This window comes from Siniperca chuatsi, linkage group LG23 (genome assembly GCF_020085105.1).
Source record: "Siniperca chuatsi isolate FFG_IHB_CAS linkage group LG23, ASM2008510v1, whole genome shotgun sequence".
NCBI lineage: Eukaryota > Metazoa > Chordata > Actinopteri > Centrarchiformes > Sinipercidae > Siniperca > Siniperca chuatsi.
In genome coordinates this window covers 9,488,261-9,510,882 of record NC_058064.1, presented here as the reverse complement: position 1 = coordinate 9,510,882, position 22,622 = coordinate 9,488,261, and the positions used below count along the sequence as shown (strand labels likewise).

Below are 22,622 nucleotides of genomic sequence, written 5' to 3'. Positions count from 1 at the left end.
AATTTTAACTCTTGGCCCATTTTTATTTTTCTTACCCTAACTCATGCATACACTTACTTAGAATGAATGTTTAGTTTACAGTTTATTTACTTTCTTGCCAAGAGGTAAATGAGAAGATACCACTCTCACATTTATACGCTAAATATGAAGCTATAGTGAGCAGCCGGCTCATTTATCTTAACATTAGCCATAAAAACGGGAAGCAGTGGGACACAGCTAGCCTGACTCTGTCCAAAGATAACAAAATCCATCTAACAGCACATCCAAACTCCCTCATCAACACATTATATCTTGTTTGTTTAAATCGGTACATAAACTAAAGTGAAAAACTTGGCCAGTGTTAAATACGGCAACTTCCTGGAGTCAGCACTAGTTGCCTAGCAACTGGTCCTGGCCAAGGAATACAGTGGTCCGGCACATAAACTCCTGTAAAACTACGAATTGACATTTTTTACATGGATTAAACAAGCAGATAAAACATGTTCATTAATTGGTTTTTAAAAAAGGTGCTAGTAGGCGGATTTTGTTACCTTTGGACAGAGCCAGGCTAACTGTTTCCCCCTGCTTCTAGTCTTTATGCTAAGCTAAGCTAACCAGCTTCTGGCCCCAGGTACATATTACCAACTCTTGGCAAGAAAGAAAATAAGCATATTTTCCAAAATTTCTAACATTCCCTTTAAGTTATACTCCTAAATGTGAAAGATACAATGGTGTCAATATTTGTGACTATTAAATACACTGATGTATTTTTTTCTTAACTGTTCCAAGTGGGACCAATAAGATTATTTCACACAACAAGAGGCAATAATAGGACAATACCATTAAGGTAATGCTCATGATTTATTATTACACTCCTTGGTCACAGTGTCAGGGGAGGTGATATTTCATGCTTGGTCCCATGCCAGCACATTCTTGGGACCAGACGTTATATCTGCTGTCCATGCGCCACACTGCTCACATCAAAAGCTGCCCATTGTCTTCAGCAGCCGCTGTTTGACTCTCTACACCTCTGCAGACACCCATTGACAGGTAAAACAACCATTGGTTTAATGTGTGTTTTAAGTATTTAAGTCTTTCAGTAAATTTCACATTTGATTTAGTTTCTATTTTGCTAAATGATGTCTTTTCTTCTGGTTTATGTTAATGATATGTTCTCTTATTCTCTTACAAGTTGTCAAAACAGTGAATTAACTGTTATTATAGACAACAGGACAATATTTTACCAGTTACAGCGGTAAAACATTCAAATGTTTATTTGTCTGTCATGTATTAACATGTTATTAATTATTGCATGTTTGTAAAATATGTCAGCTTAATGAGAAGATTTGATTTACCAAATCTTCTACTAGTGACTACTGCTGTCAGGGTTCTTTCTGTTTTGTCAGATAGAGAGCTTTTTAACAAATCTGTTGAGGTGTCATTAGCCATACTATACATATACATAAAAAAAAAAAACTGAGATGACGCTGAATATAGAGGAGGGAATTGTCCTTGCCATGTCCTTGCTTTAATCCTGTTGTCAAATGGATGTTAAGGACTGGTTGCTATGTGGCGCCCTGATGGGTCAAATTACATTGTGGTTTATTGGGGTGATGTATTACCCCTAAACTGTACTAATAAACACCTCTGTTTCTCTCATTTTTGATTTATTTTTGCAATTATAGTTGAAGTGTGGTAAGAAACTCATGGTAATCCTCCATCCCTGAATGCTACTGTCATGGTTCATATTTGTATGCATTTGTATACATTATACTGCTCTTCATTACAGGAAAACTGTATTCACTTCTTAAATAGATAAAACAGTATCTCTTTTTATGTTCTCATATAAACCTAATTACAATTGCTTATAGCATCAGAGCCCTCATTTCTCTCTGTTTGCGGTTTCAGGAGCCCGGCAGACACAAACCGATGAATCCCAAAGGGGAAAAGGTGAGCCTGCTATATTCCACAGTGTTAATCCTCCATGTTTGGAGCGAGGACACATTGTCCTTTTGCACATGGCAAAGATCTGGCAGTGGTTATCTGGCAGAGTTGTTATCAGCATCACTGAGAGCTTTCCCCTTGACTTCATCCTAATAATAAAGCATTATCTTTTCACATGCAGCTGCAGTAAGTGTTGTCGAGTTTGACACTCACAGGTCTTTCCATACATATTTTACTGTAAATGGAACAGTTGATGGACTTTGACATGTATCACAACTGCTGGTAAGCTAAGCAGGAACATCTCCAATATAAAAGCCCTGAAATAACCTTTGTAAAGTTTATCATGTTCAATTTGAGTTGAAAGATGTTTTCTGCAGTTTATATTATATGGCAAGGTGCACTCCTAATTGTATCCATCCTCTGTATATGTACCCCTTTACAAACCTGAATAATCTCAGTAACTATTTGATTAATGATCACTGAAATATAATAGTGTATTGTGTTGTGTTGTGAAATAATATTGATAAATGCCCTTTTCCCCAGCCGAAGTCAAAGATTTCGGCTTCCCGCAAGCTCTCCCTCAAGGTGAGTAGTTATGATATACCTTTTTTGTTTGAGGTACCCACAGCCCTGTGAGATGAACACCGCCTGTCATGTACCAAATGTGTTTATTAGAATTGATTTTAAACTGGATGAATATTAATAATATAAAACCATGATTCCCAACAATCCCTGGTTGTGCTATATACTATTGATACTGTGATTGATTGTGACTGTATATATGTAGAACCAAGACACCTTTTTGCCATATAATGATGTAAATTCACTATATAGCAACTTGGATTCTGGGTACTTGACCAGACAAAAGTGGGTTCCCTCCAATTTCCTTGCCCAGCTTTGACTGGTATCTGTTTTGTCCAATCAGATGCTTCTCCTCACAAGAGCCTGTGAGGATTTGGAGAGGGAAACGCAGGAGCGGGAGGAAGAGAAAGTGCGCTATCTGGGAGAGAAGTTGCCACCTTTGCAACTATCTGGATTACCACTAGAAGAGCTACAAGTAAGGGTCATAAACCACGGAAAAGCTTTTCTACTGCTGAAAATGTATGTTTGTATGAGCATGTTTGAGTAATATGTTTAAAACCCTCTTTTTTCCCCTAAGAATCTATGCAAACAGCTTCATTCAAAAATTGATATTGTGGATGAGGAGAGATATGACTGTGAATCCAAAGTGAGCAAACACAACAAAGATGTAAGTCTCTGAACACCCTCTAGCACCTATATTCTTCTTTATTATCTTGCACAGTTCAGTCAATATTTTAAAATGGGTTTCTTCCTTTGGCTTGAAACCAGAGATTAAAACCTGGAGAACAAAGCATTTATTGACTTGTTGAAAGTTTGCTTGAACTTTTCTAACAACACAAACTACTGTACTTTTAGTTCAGAAGCAGAATGTACTGTACGTCCATATTCCAGCAAAAATCACCTTGAAATTATGTTTCTTTATTATATGCCTCAGTCTTAGCATATTTATACCTTCAAAAAAGGCTTGCTAAGTAAAAGTCAGAACTTCCCAGAAGCATGAGCTCAAAGTGAATTAATCTGTAGCTGTTTGTTTCATATATTTTCTGTCATATTGTTTAGATCCATGAGCTGAAGCTGAAGGTACAGGACCTTGGAGGCAAGTTCAAAAAGCCTGCCCTGAGGAAGGTGAGGGTGTCAGCAGATGAGATGATGAGAGCTCTCCTTGGCTCCAAACACAAGGGCTCAATGGACCTCAGAGCCAACCTCAAGTCTGTGAAGAAGGAGGACGTCAAACAGGACAAGGTATCAAGACTCCCAAACATTTAGTCAGTCATTCTGATGGCTCTCCAGTCTGCAGGAACTTTGATTGATGTGGAGAGATACGCATGTGATAAAAACCGTCTCAGGGAGATGGCGTGTTTTAATTAGGTTTTTAATTTTTCTGTTCAACCCCAGGTGCTCACTAATGAAGTGGGTGACTGGCGTAAGAATGTGGAGGCCATGTCAGGCATGGAGGGCCGCAAGAAGATGTTCGATACAGGCGGCGGAGGACAGTGAGACGCTCTGTGAGGAGTCCTGCAAATGATGAAGCTGGTCAACTAAGAGCAGGGAAGAGGGGGTTGTTTAAACAGAAATATGGAATACTTATCTGAAGGCTAAGTGAGCTGAAAGCTGTAGGAATTAAGCATAAGGTCATACGCATGTATAACCCCTAGTACATCAGCTGTGCCTCCATTTGCTTGATGGCCATTTTCTGTGAAATGACTCAGAGCACTTAAAAAAAAGTGTAAGATGAGTAGAACCCCATTGTTTTTTTTATTATTACCAAAGAGCATTGTTTTGTTTTGTTATGACATCTTCAAACAATTAAAGTGGATATGAATGAACAGACACTGTTTCCATCTTTGATGTTCCATATCTATACTTGACTTTATCATGTTTCATTTTACTGGCACCCGTTGGTTTATGTGTGGCATGTCAGAGGATGGAAAGCAGCTTAACTCATGATGGTTAAAAAAAAGGAAGATGGGGGGGGAGGACAGCAGGTGTAACCTACCAAAACTCAACCTCATAATGTTTAAATAGATCTGGCAGACACATCCACAAAAGAACTGAAAGGACATGTTTAAAGTAAACGCAAACTGAAATTGCAGGTCACAAATAATGATAATGACAGTTTATTTTACCACATTGTAATAATCTTTATAATAACAGAGATAAAGCTTCAGACATTTTGAACAAACAAGTGTAATTAAATTCAAAACTAATAACTGCAAAGAAAGTGTTTTGATCATCAGATTTGTGTTTTGCTCACTTTAATCATTTCAGAAATAATGAAAAAAAGCAAATTTACTTTGGAGTTTAATAGAACTACGTCTTGATAAAATTATATTCAGAGTATGACGATAGAAATAAACCACAGGAGACGTGAATCTTAGACTCTGGAACACCTGGGCCGAGTATCTTTAGCCATGATATTGTCCTCCATAACTCGCAGCCTTTGAAAGCAAAACTTGAGCTGGATAGCAAAACCCACTGGCATTGTTGTCCTTCAGCCTTAACTGTGTGTGTCAGTGTGTTGACTGGCTGCCATTGCCCAGCCATTGTTATTTCAAGTGTGACAGTAACACCAACAATAGCTTCAAGATCCCTGGAGGTACACATCAGTTGGTGTATTGTATGCTTTTATGGGCTGGTAATGGAAACGTGTGTGGTGTGTGTGTGTGTGTGTGTGTGTGTGTTTTAAACAGCTGATACACATCTCTCACACAGTATGCAGGATAACAATGTCTGATGATTGTTGGAAATATGGATGGTGAAAAGTCACATCCTCTTCAGTTTGTCCTAACATCAACCTCGACTGTGTGTTTGTGTGTGTGTGTGTGTGTGTGTGAGTGTGTTTAGAAAAGCGGATCTATAACCTCTTGTTTGCCCTTGCACTCAGGCTTAGCAAGCTGATAATGAAAAGCAACTCAGGTCTCGATACACACACTCTGTATCTATAAATAGGCACTGAGAGCGTCCATCACATAGAACAAATGTTCCAGATGTGCTATCCAGAGTTCATTCATGTCAGCACCGCATGGTGACTGTTAAATGCAAAAGGTCAGGACGCTATGATGTGCCAAAATTTAAACCAACACAGTGTTGCTTGTGGAATGTAAAACACTGTGGTCACACTGTGCTTCACTGTCAGTGCCACTTGGTGGCAGACAACAACCAGAGTAACACAGTACTCTGTTCTACTGTTATAAACATTAAAAAAGATCACTGAAAAGTGGATGTATTGAGCTATGGGAATTCCGTAAAATCCCAGAAAACTGTGTAATGACTTGTCTTCAGTTTAAAAATTCATATTTTAATTCTCTGTCTTATGTGCAATTTCCTAGATTTTTAACAAAACTGTCTGAAAGGAAAGCAAATTTATTTCTTTTATGTGGTAACTTAATTTTAGAATGACGGACCATTGTTGTTCATCTGGAAGAGAACATTCAAAGATTGTTTTTGTAGAAAAAGTTGGAGAAGTTGAGGAACCATGTGTCACACTTTATCTTCAAAAACAGCACCAGTGGAGAACTCTTAATTTTAGGAATAGAAGATGATTGTAGGAAGAAAGTTGAGTCATTTACTGCCTGTTTGAGAGCAAAACACAGATGGCAAGTGTTACAAGAGTAGTAGTAGTAGTCTATCCACTACCCAGGTCCTCGTGGTAGAGAGGAGGTTGTGTGGCTCAGGTCCTTTCTATTTTGGCAGCACCTGGGTGCTGCTCGACGTCTACTCAGATCCATGATTTGTGATTTTGAGCTATATGAGTAAAATTAAACGAAACTTAAAGAACGGCACACAAAGAAACTCCCTCTGTCGCAGTCTGTCTCTCTGTCCCTCCTCTCAAGCCACATTCCTGATTCCCCAGGCCCCTTCATTGCCATTTTCCATCCATCCACCAGATGCCCTCATACTTTCTTTCCTTTCCGCATCACCTGACTGCCCCACCCATCTACACACACCTGTTCCCACTTGCCTCCTCACCTACACCTCATCAGTTACTCACTACATGTACAGGCCCACTTCCATTATTCACAACAAATGCTCCTCCACTTCTTATTTAGCTCTTAAATGTGAAGAGTTTCTATCATTTTCCACACTTTCATTACATCCAGACTACTGTAACTCTGGATTCCTGTCTCACCCAGTACAACCTCTTCAAACTTCAGCTAGTTCAAAAGACTAGACTAAGACTATTAACAAAATCCAGAAGAGTCCACATAATGCCTATTTAAGCATCTCTACACTGGTCACCTGAATGTTTTAGAATTGATTTAAAAATTTTGATGATTACTTTTAAAGCATGCTTGGGGTTGGCCCCTGATTACATCACTGACTTACTAACCCCTCACAAGCCTGAATGCAGCCTGAGATCCTCTGAGGTCTGTTAGTAATTCCTACGTGAAGGCTAAAACCCAGAGGAGACGGATCCTGTGGAGTCAGGGCCCCATGACTCTGGAACGACCTACTGGAGGAGATCAGGCAGGCTAGCTCTGTTTCTTCTTTTAAATCTCAATTAAAAACACACTTTTTTAAGAATTGCTTTCTCTTGAAACTGTTATTCTTCCATCTTTACTTGTTTTAACTGTGTTTTAGTAATTCATACCTCGCTTGTCATTATTACTGTATCAATTCTACTTTTATGTATTATTTATCTGGTAATTTCTCTTGTTTTTATGTCTTTGTAAAACACTTTATAATTTGTTTTTGAAAAATGCAATATGATTATTAATTTATTATTATTATTAACATTCCCTTGTAAGATCGTCCATGTTACTTTCTTGCCTTGTGTTTTTGCTTATGTGTTTAAGCTTCTGCTACCAGTACCTGAATCAACCTGGACCTAAACCTGCCTACCTGTACCTGAATGTAAGCCTGTATATGCCTTCATTGTGGCAATAAATCCCTGAACTCCACTCTGCCTATTTGTCTTCATTTGGGTCCTATCCCCTTTGCTCCGCTCACACAGGCCATGACACCCTCCCTCTATTTCTTCGTGTTTAAAAACTGTGATTCTTCTCTCTTGGAGGAGAAAAGGAACCATATTTCCACAAGTTGTAAGATGGACGAAGTGGAGCCTGACAATAAATAATTACCGCTGTGTCTCTAAGCAGTGCTAGTTCATTTCACTCATGGAATAACCCAAAGGAAAAGAAAAATGAGAGTTAGTCTGCAAAGAAAACACAGAAGCAGATTACAATGTTTGCAGTGTGTACGTGCATGGCCTGATGAAGTGTGATTGGTCATTAATCTTCAACATGCAGCACGAGCAGTGTATTTATTGCTGTAGGGACTAGGGGGTTGACAATATTGGAATATATTTGACAGTAACAGAGGGTAGCCTGGTGATTAGACAGACTGCCCTGTGACTGGGAGCTTCAGGCGCAGTTCTTGCAGCAGCTAATGTATTTGCAAGCAGTCACGTGTCTTGTCCTTTAGTGAGATAAGTGTACACTGTGCCAGAGTCAGAATAGGATTCACGAACGTTTACGGTACACAAAACTGAAAGATTTTTTGCTTTTTTAAAAATACTGTTCCTTTTTGTTTGCACTCCAGTTCCTCCTTTTCTAGAAACTGTGGTCAGTAACAGGCTAATAGTCGGCAACTTGGGGACAGACAGAATCAGACAAACAACTCAAAGAAAAGGGCAGGCCAGTCACAGACAAGCAGCAGCTTTTAAAACTCAGGTAGCTACTATCGAACAGTTTAATCAGGTAGAAGTTGGTAGACATGGCTGGAGCACTGTGACAGGCGAGCAACAGACATTCTGGAAGTGGGGAAGTGACTGGTATATATAAACTTGGGCTAGTGAGGAAATGAGGAACAGGTGGGTAGTCAGGTGATTGACGAGAGTGCTGCTGTCACCATGACATGTCCCAATTCATATGACTAATCAATCAATCAATTCACATATCATATGCTTTGTGCTTTGTTACACATTTTCTCTACACAAGCTGCCATCTAACATTGTTTTATGCCTTTCATATCTTTTTGTTGAGAGTTATGTGACTAAAATGTTTTTACAAGTTCAGTCGAAAAACCCCATCACAATCTTTCATATTAGGGGTCATGCCCTTTAATGAGCCAGAATGACCATGATTCTTTTTCTATAAGAAGAAGATGAGGTCATTGGGAAAATGTTACAGATGATACTCAAGTCCATTTACATAGAAGTTGTTCCTCAGTGATGTCTGTCATTTTTATAATTGACCTCATGAGTGCTAACAAAATGAAATGGCCTTTTTCATTTTTGTAGTTTAAGGAGAAAGGGTGTAGTTGCAGAGGAATAACCTACAAATACATTTTTTTCCCAAGAAGGCAAGGGAGAAATGTATTAATTTACTTCTCCACTTTCACATTCTTCTGTTGGTTTGGGGCTGCAAACTGGCGACCTTCGTGTGACAAACCCATTTCTGTGACCTCTGCGCTTGTGATGCACTAACTAGCTACTGTACAATATGTGTTTACAGCTTTCTGTGGTGATGTGACAAATAAGCAGCTTGAGGCAAATCCTGTTTCTTTTCTAAATGTTAGTCTATATTTGGAGGTAATGACACAGAAAAGGAGCTTTATAAAAAGCATTAGACTGGTGGATTCAAGGGTTTAAGCAGAAAGAAACACACACACACACTCATCCTCACACACAATATGCAATATGCTCCCCTAAGTCAAAAAGTGTTAATTGGATTCAGTGAGGGGTGAATCTCAGTAAAACGTTCATAAGCAGCAGATAGAAATGACTGGAAACAAAATGATGAAGACATACATTTCTTATTTATTGCTAATCCATTTGATTCAACTAAAAGGTAGATGATTAACTTTGCCACACTTGAACTGAAACTAGCCAGACTCTGTTCATTTGTTGTATTCTAGCTGAGCTTTATCAATTAATTTGTATTAGGCAATGATGCACCAGCACCCCTCATATTCAAGAATCCATATTTATAATGGCTTCTAAAGTTATATGTAGAAAATTTAAATATAATTTGGCACACGTTTGTTATTGGTGTTATGTTAGCTCAACGCCCATGTTAGCCTCAAACTGTCCCAATTGGGATTTTTCTTCAGCAGTATCAATTGTTTTTTTGGCCACCTGGGGGCAGTGGAACAAGCTGTAAACACAAAACCGACATGTGATCCCTTCATAAAGTTGATATGGCTAACATGTTAGCAAATATTTTCTTGTTAACACATCCAGTAGACACGCAGCAACATTAGCATTCATTTGGAGCTGTGTTTCTGGCCACCTGATGAATGTAAGTCCAATATTTACTCCCCTTTTAGCTCTGTTTTTGTTCTCATCAACTCCTGATGGAAAAATATGGCTCTTTAGCTGCTAAATTCTCCACTATGTTAACTTTCTAGTTGCTAACGTTGTCTGTCTGTTGTTTGATGCTGGGTAGGTAGCGTACAGTGTACCTTTTTTGCTAAAAACAGCTGTCTGCTGCTGTAAATAAGGTTGATGAGAGTAGTAAGAGTGAACCAAAACAGTAAAGTCATGGGCTGTAAAACCAAAACAATGAGCGGAAAGATGCTAAAACGCTATGTAGACCTGAGGGGAACTGCAGAATCTGTGTTAAATCTTTGTGGGTTTGTCACTACATTCAACTTCTTTCACATCATACATAATCATTTGATTCATTGTTAATATAAAAATATTGATTGGTGCTGCTTTAAATGAACTCCACACTGAGTTTTCTAAAATGTTTTCTGAACTAGACTGAGGTCAAACATTGTGAGTGACACAGTAAGTGGTCCAGAGTGAGAGGCTCTTTCCACATTTGAGTATTTTCTATGTTTATATTTGATTCTCACGCGTAAAAGCTGTTTCAAGGCTGTTTCATCAGCTTTAGTGGTGGTTCACAGCAGGTCAGGCCTTGTCCCACCCACCCGTGACGGGCTTTGGGCTGTCTTTGTTCCCCTTATACAGTATACCTTACTGAACAATGCAAGAGGGAATCTACAAATCACAGAGGAAAGTGAGTCGATATGGGAATGAGCTGCAGAATATTGGCAGATTTTTCTCACTTGCATCATGAAGTATTCACACACCTTTTAATGGACTGTTTGAATTGCTCAGCATTGCTACTTGAGACTTGTCTGTAGGTGTATATGATTTTAAAGGTGGTAAAAGCCCAGCGGTTCCCAATGAGAGTTTGTTACTGTCGTGATTTTTTAGGGTGACAGTGTGCTACTTTACCACACACAATTCAATCACCTTAAACATGTGTCTTACAAAATTTTCAATCAAGACCTGCAAGAACACATCTCTTTATCTCTCGTCATGGGTATAGCTCCACATAAAATGGAACAATCAATGACACTTCACTTCAGATGCTTAATATATGCAGCCAATGTGCATCTTAATCCCAGCACTGCCCCATCCACACATTTCCACCCATCACCTCTAATGGTTAAAGTGAATCTGCAATAGGTGCCCGTGGCCTCGCTCCCTTCTCATTATTGATCTCCTCTGAGCCAATGGGGAGCTGATGGGTATTGATTTTGGACACCAAAGCTGGCCAGGGGTCAACAAGATGCAGCCATTAAAGATTCCCCTTGGTTTAATCAGGTGGATGCTTTCAAAAGGGCTACAAACAAATATGGAGTAGGAGTCAGATCTTTTATTCAACTTAACAAGAATACAGCTCAGTTGAATTTCATTTTATTTATTCTGTCCTTAACAGTGACATTGACAGTTTTTGGAGGGGCAACTGGAATGACATTTTTTGGTATTTTCATTCCTTCTTTTTCTGAATCTGTGCAGTGGATTGTGATTTAAACGCTCTGGGTTAAGTTAGATTGAATTCTTCACATTTCTCTACTTTGGAATAACATAGTCAGAGCTATTTTCCCATTGGGATATTTAGAAATGAACCTCCAGCCTTTCCCAAAGTCTGCATGTTATGGACAAGATGGCAAACTATTGGTAATTTCTGGGGAAACTAAATCTTGGAATCAAAACCCTCTGCATGGCACACAGAGAAACTTGCTCAGCTGATCCTATGTTGCCTGAGGTCTCCCTGGGGCGACTGTGTGAACAGCCTGTCTCAATAAATTATTAATAGTGATGCTGGAATTTACCACCATGGAAGATGTTGGAAAAGTGCAACCATGGAGGTACAAGTTTGCACAAAAAAGCTCCAAACATTATGTTAGCTATTGCTGTCCAAATCTTCAAGAAGTCTTTGTGGTTTTAAAATGTGTTGCTCCCCATTTCAGAAACCTCACATTACTGGCACAAAATAAAACTAACTGTTGACTGAACTGAATGTACGAAATATTAGGGACGTCTGTAGTTGCCAACCCTTTTTCATAACCCACATCTCACTTGTATAAAAGCTTAACACTCTATCTGTTACTCGTCTGCTTCTCTTCTATCTCCATCTCCTCCTTGATGTAGACCGGTGGGAAAATCAATGAAGAATAATGGCTTTTCCCTTCACTCACCTCAGCAGTGTACTTCATGAGTGTCTGCAGTATTTTCAGCGTTCAGTCTGGGCCTTTCTTACTCTTGTTAGATTCAATATTTAAATTAAAATAAAAAATCTTGAAGCCCTTCTGGATTGGTTCAAAGTTATTTTCAGCCACCATAGCAGCGTGGCTCTAAGGATGGCAATGTTGGTTGGATGGTTCATCACTTTGGTCCAGACTTAAATATCTTGAAAACTCCCATGACATTTTGTACAGCCATTCATGGTGACCAGATGATTTATTGTAATAACTATTGTTATTTTGTGAATTTTTCTCTAGCGGCACCGACATTTTTGGTTTTGAGTCAAATGTCTCGACAACTATTGGATGGATTGCCATGAAATTTGGCACAGATATTCATGTTCCCTTCATGATCAATTGTAAACATTTTTGTGATCTCCTGACTTTTCATTGAACACCACCAGCAAGTAAAGGTTTTCATTTATCCAATGAAATATCTCCACTTTCTCTTGATGGATTGGCACAAATTTTAGTACAGACATTCATGGTTCCCAGACGATGTATGTGCCTTTGATGTAACTTTGCTGATCCGACTTTTTATCTACAATCACTAGAGGGTTGACATTTTAGATTCAGAGTGAAATGTCTCAACAATTATTGAATGGATTGCCATGAAATTTGGTACCAACTTTTATGTTCCCTTTTAGATAAATTGTATTAACTTTGGCGATCCCTTGACTTTACATCTAGCTCCACCAGCAGATCAAAGTTTTCACTTATCCAGTGAAATATCTCAACATCTACTTGATGGATTGGCACAAATTTAGGTACAGACATTCATTCATGGCCCCCAGAGGATAAATCCTAATGACTGATGATCCCAACTTTTCATCTACCACAAGCAATAGGTTGACATTTTTGATTATGAGATATATCTTGACAACTACTGGATGGATGGAAAACTAATGACATTCCTTTCAGCCTCAGCTGTACTTTGTGTTTAGTACTAACAAATGTTAGCATGCTAACACACTTAACTAAGATCATGAACATGGTAAACATTATACCTGCTAAACATCAACATATAGCATGCTGGCATTTGCATTTAGCACTGCTGTGCCCAAGTATAGCCTCACAGTGCCACTAGACTCTCAGTCATGTTTATATTAAAAGATGACCTTTAGAACCCCAATTTTTTCATGATGGAATTAAAAAACCCTTTAAATGTTATATTAATAATTATTGCTGTGTAAATACTAAACATCCTTGTTGCCATTTGGCTAAATCATTTAAAGTACCAGATGCTCATGGTGTCAGTGACTCGCTGACTTGCTCATCTCAGTTGGCACCGCTGCAGAGTGTCACTAATGAAGTGTAGCGTTGCAAGTAATTAATCTCTACCTGACATTAATTGCTGTATCATGTCGTCTGCTCTTATCGCATCTCTTAATGTCATTAATGCTCCAAAGTCCTTGGAAAAATGTTTGATTCCTTCCTCCTTTCCATCAGGTTTTTACTTTCCCCTCTCCATCAGATTTTTACTACATGAACTTACTCGTCTTCTTTGGCATCATTCATGAGAAAAAGACGACAATGACAGCTTTATTTTGATAAATCTTTCCTTTTTCATTGTGTTTTTTTTCTAAATCTTTTCATGCCAAAGGGATAGTGATGACACATAAAACATCCATAACCTACGAGTCATCTTAGGGTTTGAAATCTGTCATATTCTGAGTCAAGTCGAATGCATGCAACAAGCCATTTATCAATATTAATGAGAAGCGCTGCACCCAAAAAAAACTAAAGAATAGAGCAGTTTTCCTTTATTGCTTGTTCTGAAGATTGGGGAAAAGTGAGAAATCACTCTAAATGCTGCAGTGATAGAATGAATGAGAGCTATCACTTCAAACAGAAACTTTTCAAATATGTATGTAGGTGCTGAACGCCATGGCTATTCAAAATAAAGGTAGGAGTCTTTGTTTGTTCCAGACACTCTTTGTTTCGAAGGCAACTTTATGTTTCTCCGAATGTTGCTTTGGGTTCACAACAGTGCACTCAGTCTGTGTGTGTTAGACTCTGCATCAAACACTGCTGAATAATGAGAGAGAATACAGCTGGTCTACTTTCAACTTAGCAACAAACCCAAGATACAACAGCCCTCTGGGGAGTAAGCCTATATTGATATAACACAGTTTTGAAATTAAAAGTTCTGGAGGAGGATCCGAAGATGGGGCAAAACTTTAACACCACCAACCAACTTTCAAACTTCTCTCTTTCAGGGGTGAGGACTATGAAATGGGAATTTGAATATCAGTGATCTCTCTAAGGTTGTACAGGTTTAAAATGTGCTGAAACTCAAAGTTTTTACCTTAGGTTTGTGTTCTTTTTTAGCCATGCTAGTAGCATGGCTCTAAGGATGGCAATGTCGGTCTGTTGGTTGGTCCACCACTTTGGTCCAGACTAAAATATCTATCAGATGGATGGCCATAAAATTTTGTACAGACTTTGGTGATCCCCTGACTTTTTCTCTAGCACCACCAGGAGGTTGAAATTTTGGGATTTTAGTGAAATATCTCAACAACTGTTGGATGAATTGCCACTGAATTTAGTGTAAACATTCATGGTGCCCAGAGGATAAATTGTAATAACTTTGGTGATCCCTACAAAACTACCTGCAAAACTAATGACATTCCCATTAGCCTTAGCTGTACTTTGTGTTTAGTGCTAATTAGCAAATGTTAGATTAGATTAGATAAGATTAGATTAGATTCAACTTCATTGCCATTACACATGTACAAATACAAGGCAACAAAATGCAGTTTAGGTTTAATCAGTAGTGCAATAAGCAAGTGCAGGATATAAAGTATGTGCATAAATGCAGAATAGAGCAATATTATGAAAATATTTTACAAGTGGTACTATGGACATTATATGCAGATGGCATTACTATAAACAGAAGTATACTGATCAATATGTACAATAATGTATTGGACTGGGCAAAACAGTAGTGTAATGAATATTAAGTAGCAAATTATGGACAGAAATAATTAACAGTGCAGTAGATGGGTTGTTGCAGTATTCAGTACATAGTCCGGTAGTGCAAATGAACATGTGGTACATGTAGCAAAAACAATATGGCAGCATTTAAAGTTCAGGTATATGAGGGGACGGTGGAATCAACGGGGTGCACAGTTCAGTAGGAAGACAGCTCTGGGAAAAAAGCTTTCTCAGTCTACTGGTCCTGAGGTGCCTGCCGGAAGACAGGGGAGAAAACAGTCTCTGGGCGGGGTGAGAGGAGTCCTTAAGAATGCTGCGGGCTTGACGCAGACAGCGTTTCCTCTGGATGCCTTGTGCTCTGCAGTAGAGCAGTTCCCATACCAGACTGTGAAACAGTTGGTTAGGATGCTCTCTACTGTGCAGCGATAGAAGTTAACCGTGATAGCTGAGGACAATTGGTTCTTCTTCAGTGTCCTCAGGAAGAGGAGGTGCTGGTGAGCCTTCTTGACCAGGCAGGAGGTGTGGTGGTCCAGGACAGGTTCTCCAAACTATGGGTCCCCAGGAACTTGAAGCTGGAGACACGCTCAACAGCCATCCGTTAATGTGGATGGGGTCATATGTGCCTCCTCTCTCCTTCCTGAAGTCCACGATGAGTTCCTTTGTCTTGGAGGTGTTAAGGAGCAAGTTATTGTTTGAGCACCATGTGGCCAGGCGCTGGACCTCATCCCTGTAGGCAGTCTCATTGTTGTTGCTGATGAGACCAATCACCGTAGTATCATCTGCAAACTTGATGATGGTGTTAGATCCATGCACAGGCCTGCAGTCGAGTGTGAAGAGGGAGTAGAGGAAGGGGCTCAGCACACAGCCCTGTGGTACGCCAGTATTGAGTGTGATGTGGAGCAGTTGTGGCCTGACCTAACAAGCTGAGGTCTGTTTGTCAAGAAGTCCATAATCCAATTGCAAATGGAGGTGTTATTACCCAGGTTTCCAAGTTTGGTGATTAACTTGGAAGGGATGACAGTGTTGAATGCAGAGCTGAAGTCAACAAACAGCATGCTAACATGCTAAATTAAGATGGTGAACATGGTAAACATTATACCTGCTTAACATCAGCATGTTAGCATTGTCACCGTGAGTTTGTTAGCATGCTGACATTAGCATTTAGCTCAAAGCACCACTGTGCCTAAGTACAGTCTCATAAAGATGCTAGCATGGCTGTAGACTCTTGGTCTTATTTAAAGGGCACTTAAAGTTTTCATCTGCAGATGCATGGCAACTGAGGTGATGATTGATTATGCATGTCACACTTTGTGCCCCATCCTTGTCTTTTCAGATCAAAGATGTGTGACCCTCTCAGGCCTTAGACTTCTCTGTAAGGTAATTGGTGTTAAAGGTGGGTTGCACCTCTTCCAGCAGAGAGCCCATAATAAGCAAGGCTGGACCTTGCAGATGTCACCCCAGCACCAAAATCACTGCTGGCACCATTTCCATTTTTACAATCCCACTGCAAAACTCATTTTTGTCTCCATCCAGCCATGTGTCGCTGGTCGGGTGTGCAAGCCATTTTTCACTTCATGCAGCTTGTAAAGCAGCCATATGGAAGAAGGGACCTGGCTGCACCCACAGTAGCTCACCTCTGTGGTCCTAATATTTCACAGTCTCAAGGTCATACGATATTTCTATTTCCTCTGAGCTGTTTTAAAAAAGTTTTATGAAACTTTTAACAATGTATTTGTCAATACAAAATAAATATACAAATCCATTTTAGTTTTGTCTCTGTTCTCATAATAAATAGCATTAATCAAAGCCTATCATTAATGTCACTCCTGTTCTGGATGAATTTGACAGACTGTCCTTTGCTTCATTAGACTTTGACACTAATTAACAGTAATTTACTCATGCTGAATGTGGGCACCCTTTGGATTTCAAAAAGACAGATCATGAATAAACAATTAAGATTTGGACAAAAATGACACAAGTTTTCCTTTTAGATCATCTTGTGTGTATATAGCATTCTGTCAAACACAAACACAAAGGCAGATCACACATGGAAACATAATTAATTTGACAGTAGACAAATGAGGAGTATAAATTCTTGCACATTTGCAATGCAACAACTGAATGAAAGTGCAAATCTGAAAAGCATCACATTACAGCAACCAGAGCAGCCGAGCTCTCAGTGAGATATCACTTTAGTCTGTATCAGGAGGGATCATCTCTGCAAACCTAAAACCCATTTCCTTTCCTTGCTCTGCTTGCATGCTATCTGTCTGGTTGACTTGTTTTTTATTTCCCTTTTGGTAAAGTCAGAGATACCAAAGCACAGGCTGAAAGGCAGCCTCCTTTGCTCCTGCTATGATGAGATAGCAGTATGAATTTTTGCAAATTGGATCAAGCAGAGTATAGTTTTCCCCCCAAAGGTTATGATTTGTTTGCATACCAAAAGAAACTCCCTGAAAATGGAGAATATGAATATGCTAAAGAGAACCTACATATACCATTTCATCAAATCATTTTCATACTGTGCTGCTAAGTGAGCAGCATTAGGAGGAAGCTATTACATTTTTGACTCCGACACAGTAGTGTTGAAACGTTAGTCTGTTTGCACTAGTAAAAGCTGTGAATTAATCTGTGTGCTCCAGTCCCTTTTGTCCTCTGGAAATGTTTTGTCCTCATGCTGAGAAGCACCTGATTCATCTGTATTTTGCTGGAATATGCACAGAGAACCCTGTTTCTACTATTGCATTCTCCACCATGCCATTCTTTTTCAACCCTGCAGGGCAACATCCAAAAAAAAACAAAAAACAAAACTTACCATCTAACACACAAAGACTGCTGTGTGACAAAAAGAGCACCACGAGTGATACTAATCACATCACACATTCACATGGAGAACAGGGTCTTTCTGAGCTTCAGCTTGTTTAATTCACATGGTGAAGTCACATCTAGAACACCAGAAGCAAATTTCACCAGATTTTGGGAAAGACCACATCAACAGAGTCTATATCCCCCTGCTTTTACTGTGATAAAATAATGCTTGAAGTGGATGAGAAATGGAGGGGTATTGAATGAAAAAATGTAGGCTACAAAACAAATGTTTTGTCCATTTGCTTGTCTATTTGCACGTGTTCAGGGCCAGCGTAATCAGAATGAATCCACAGATTGGGTAAACCCTGTAGGATTACTTTATGTTCCTACTTGACATCTTTAAAGACTGGTAGCCTAGGCAAGTGACCAGGGCATGCAGTGTAGTTCAGGTGCATAGAGTGAGAATTCTTTTAGAGGCAAGTAAAGGTCTTGAGGGATTCATTTTGCTGAGAATTAGTGAAGTGGAACTTGCATGAGAAGAGACTGGCCAAAACACGTCGGGGTATGAGATGTAAAAACTGTGAATCTACATGTGCAACGTGCAAAACAGCTTCACTGTTTCTCCTGCGTGTTGACATCACCGGTCCACTACGGCCCCGCCTCCGTACTCTGATCCCTCCTTGCATCAGCACCATTTCTGGCATCCTCACCAAGTATCGAGAGTGAGAGAGTGAGAGAGAGAGAGAGAGAGAGAGAGCGAGAGAGAGAGAGACTACCCAACCCCAGCAGATCGTAGAGGCGTCAAACGGCCGCCAGAGCATCCCGGTTACGCACTGTTCAGAGGCCTCATCGACGGTTTGCAGCGCCTAAACAGCTGAAGAAGAAGTCAAACATAGCCGGGCACACGGCCACAGCTATAGTCAGTAATGGAGAGCCTGCTGGATAATCCAATGAAAGCCGTTCTTTACTTGAAGGAGCTCACCACTATCGTCCAGAACCAGCAAAGCCTGATCCAGACGCAGCGCCAACGCATCGACGAACTCGAGCGAAAGGTAGAGGACCTGATAGGAGAGAACCGACAGTTGCGGGACCCCCATCACTACGTCCAGCAGCCCGCTCAACATCACCACCACCACCACCACCCGACTCACCGCAGCGCCAGCCCCCAGGCGCCGGCCCACCTCCATCAGCACCCGGGGAGCAACAAAGCTGCGGCTCACCTCGGCCAGCAGGCGCAGCAGCAGCAGCAGCAGCAGCAGCAGCCGCCGCAGCAGATTCCCGGTCTATCGGCCCAGCCTCAGCAGCATCCGACCCCTCCTGCGCCGTCCTCCCACCACCCGCAGCAGCTGCAGCTCGTCCCCACCTCGCCGCAGTCACCCAAAGCGAGCCAAGCCAGCCCGGACTCCACCGAGGAGAACAAGAGGAGCCCCTGCTGCAAGTCCCTGGTTCCGCAGACTCCCACCACTCTCTGCCGCTCAGTTGGATTGGCCAGGAAAGCGGAGTAAGTAGGCTACCTGCTAGCTTTCATTCTGTGTGCGCTGCAAAAACCTCCATTTTAACGAGATATTTAAAGTAAATTATGAGGAATCTTCGAATTTGATTTTATAAGATGAAACAAACAAAAATCTTCCTTTAATAGGGCTTATGCAAATCAGCTTCTGGGTTTGTATCTCCATAACAGTGTGGTCATTTGCCTTTTTCCACATGACCTTTTATTGAAATGCTAGAAACTGCACAGTGTGTCAAACAAGTGACATTATTTCACCCCACTGGCTTCATCTCCTGTCTCAAAACACACACATGAAAGTATCACATTCAGTGACCCTAATAAGACCGACATTTTCACTGTGTTGGCACATTTTCTTGTCTAAATTTAGCAAATGTGTTTGGCCAGAAAACAATGTGACATCCTCAAGGGCCATCAGATTTAATTCCAAAGCCTGTTATCAGGAGTAAGATTGCCAGCTGGAATTTTGGAAAAAAATTCGAGGGAAGCTATTGAAGAAACATAGCAAAATACACAAAACAGTAAAAAAAAAATGTCATGAAGTAGCGTAAAAAAAGATGAAAAATCACAGACACTGTGTGAGCCCTGTGCTGGACTGCACATGATTTGCCTTTGATTAACTTCACATCCCCTGACAAGCTGAGGCTTAATTTTCTGACAGGTAATTCAAGCTCCTCCTGTATTTTCACATTATTCACTAGGTTGTTGCCCTGTTAAATCAATTGCATGCTTAATGGATATTGATTTTGAGGACCCAAGCTGGCATTTCAACAGTGGTGGTTTGACTACTGGGTGGAACTAAACACTGCAGATAAAGTGTTTTTGGTTACTTCTAACGGAACAGAAGTTTGGTTAAATAATGCACTCAACATTTTGGTCAACTTGACTTTGACCCTTTTGTTGCCAGTTCCAGTGAGGTTACCTGTGGTCCCTTGTGTTTCCACACTTTGAATGTGGAATGAGCTGAGCATTCTTTAAAATGCATCTGTTTTTAGGCTCCGCTGAGGTACTGATTTCACAGGTGCCGGGAGAGCGTGGCGACTTTGTAAACACACGTTTTAAAACAAGCAAAGCGTCAACTCCTAAAGGAGTGTCACTAACTTTGAGACAATTGTCATCACTTTCACACCGTCACATAAAAAAAAAAAAAAAACACCTACTGTACGATCGAGGGTCGACTGTGCAGACTATAACAGCTTGTTCCTCATTAAGACACAAGCTGAAAGATGTTACACTGGGAGGAACATACAGAATCTGGAGAGAATAAAAGCAACGACAGAAAGACATGAGCAGTTGCCTATAAATCACAGCCTTACAGCCTCTTCAGAGTTACTAATAAGCCTTGACAAGTTTGAATCTACTTCCAATTCTGTTATTCAGTCTGTTTATTCTCATTTTGGGGCAACAAAAAGAAATTTAGAGCTGGATGATTAGGTGATTCATTGATTAGTTGATTGACAGACAATTAATCAGCAACTGTTTTCATAACTGATTAATTGTTTTAGCCATTTTTCAAGCAAGCCTAGTTCCGCCTTCTCAATTTTGAGGATTTGTTTTTTTTCTTCATATTATATGATAGTAAACTGACTGAATTTTTTGATTTGGTGTGGTTGGTCAGACACAACCAGCTATTTGAAGACATGACCTTGGACTATACAGGCATTTTTCACAATTTTCTGATATTTTATAGACCTAACGATTAATCCATTAATTGAGAAAATAATTGGCAAATTAATTGGAAATGAGAACAATCGTTAATCGCAGCCCTAAAGGAATTATTAGACAGTAGTAAAGAGTATATAAGGGGAGACAGAATAACCTTTTATGTATCCTGCATCTCTCTTTATTGAACTGAATGCGTATTGGACTCATGGGCGTATGCACGTATGCTGTCTGTGTATACGGTGCCTTTCACACCCCTTCGAAGTTTACATGTTGTCTTACAGCATTGAATCAAAGTAGATTTAATGTGGCTTTTTTGACCCATATCAACAGAAAAATACCCTTTAATGTAAAAGTGAAAACAGATCTCAAATATATAACACTAAATACTTGTTTGCACGCCCCCTACACTCCAATTTTTCCCCATTCCTCTTTGCAAAACGACAAGTCCAGCCACAAATTCTTGATTGACCTGAGATCTGTACTCTGATTCGGCCACTCCAGGACATTAACATCATTGTTTTGAAGCCATTCGTGTGTAGCTCTGGCCTCATGCTTGGTGTCATTGTCTTACTGGAAAACAAATCTTCCCCCGAAGTCGCAGGTTTCATGCAGACTGCACCAGGTTTTTCTCCAGGATCTCCTTGTATTTTGCTGCATTCATTTACCCTCACAAGCCTTCCAGGACCTGCTGCAGAGAAGCATCTACAATCTTGTTTTTGATTAGCATAAAAAACCCCACATTAAATCCTCTTTGATTCAATGTTGTAATATAAAACAATAAAACATGAAATCTTCTACTTTTTATTTGCACTATATGTGCTTCAGAATTGTCCGTGGTGCCAACTCTTCTTTGCTTGCCACTATCAAGGTCACATGAATTGTCTCTGCCAGAGCAGCACACCCACACACACACACACACACACACACAACTGAGCTGAGCCCCATCTGTTCCACTCGGCTGCATTTGCATTGTTTTCTGTTAATCCAGATTGATTTACCGTGCCATTAAGACATTCCTAAAGAGCGCAGGTCAGGGATAGTATGCATTAGCATGGATACTATAAAAAAACATAACTGCTTTCACATGGATTCACCCAGACTTGGACAAACCCACATGATATGAGTTGTACAAAATAAATGTCAGGGGGAGGATTCAATAAGTGGGTTCATTCGTGATTTACCAACCATGGCCCCTGACAGTCCTGCAGAATGATGAACAATGAGAGAGGAAGAGAGCTCAAGAGAGAGCATACTGTACATTTTCTTATCCTTAATGTAAAAACAGTGATACATGAAAGGCGGAAGAAGTGAAGCAGCATTGTAATTTCCATTTATAGCATTGATCCTGGTCAGACAAGATGGTGTATTGCTGTGCTGTCAGTGCTGCAGGAGAAGTAATACATTTCTATTAACGTGTGGATGACAGGGATATGTCACAAACTTTCTAATGAGGGTTGTGTGTATATGTTTCTGTATTTTTCAACGTTATTCCTATAGCCCCATGATACCTTGCGTGAATTATGGCCGCAACTTCTGGTTACTGAACTGTTGTCTGCGAGAATTAGCGGTATGCTACAGATGTTTTTCCTTTTTCTTAGAGATTTTGTGGAAATAATTGATGCAGTGGTATCACAGCCTGACACCTTAAATAAAAAGTTGGACATTTTCGGAAATTAGCTTATTTGCTTTCTTGCCCAGAGTTAGATGAGAACATCAATGC

The 22,622-nt window shown here is 40.0% G+C and overlaps 2 protein-coding genes across 7 annotated transcripts in view; both read left to right on the top strand.

The window, feature by feature from the left end:
* The first annotated feature begins 932 nt into the window (after nucleotides 1-932).
* LOC122871345 (troponin I, slow skeletal muscle-like) lies at nucleotides 933-4,335 on the top strand. Of its 3 annotated transcripts, XM_044186344.1 has the most exons (8): nucleotides 933-1,029; nucleotides 1,665-1,688; nucleotides 1,888-1,929; nucleotides 2,467-2,508; nucleotides 2,849-2,980; nucleotides 3,083-3,172; nucleotides 3,565-3,747; nucleotides 3,901-4,335. In XM_044186344.1, the coding sequence occupies exons 2-8, from the start codon at nucleotides 1,686-1,688 to the stop codon at nucleotides 4,000-4,002; spliced, it is 594 nt and encodes a 197-aa protein (XP_044042279.1). In that variant the 5' UTR covers nucleotides 933-1,029; nucleotides 1,665-1,685; the 3' UTR covers nucleotides 4,003-4,335. The 3 variants fall into 3 exon arrangements, with proteins under 3 accessions (XP_044042279.1, XP_044042280.1, XP_044042281.1); XM_044186345.1 differs by lacking the exon at nucleotides 1,665-1,688 and having other exon boundaries at nucleotides 954-1,029; XM_044186346.1 differs by lacking the exon at nucleotides 933-1,029 and having other exon boundaries at nucleotides 1,665-1,674.
* A 12,596-nt stretch (nucleotides 4,336-16,931) lies between these two features.
* iqsec3a (IQ motif and Sec7 domain ArfGEF 3a) overlaps nucleotides 16,932-22,622 on the top strand; it is a 115,802-nt gene continuing 110,111 nt past the window's right edge. The window contains exon 1 of one of the 4 annotated variants that reach the window (XM_044185847.1): nucleotides 16,932-19,231. In XM_044185847.1, coding sequence (XP_044041782.1) covers nucleotides 18,657-19,231 — 575 coding nt within the window. In that variant the 5' untranslated portion in view covers nucleotides 16,932-18,656. The remainder of the gene's footprint in view (nucleotides 19,232-22,622) is intronic. The other 3 variants (XM_044185846.1, XM_044185845.1, XM_044185848.1) reach the window with 3 other exon arrangements.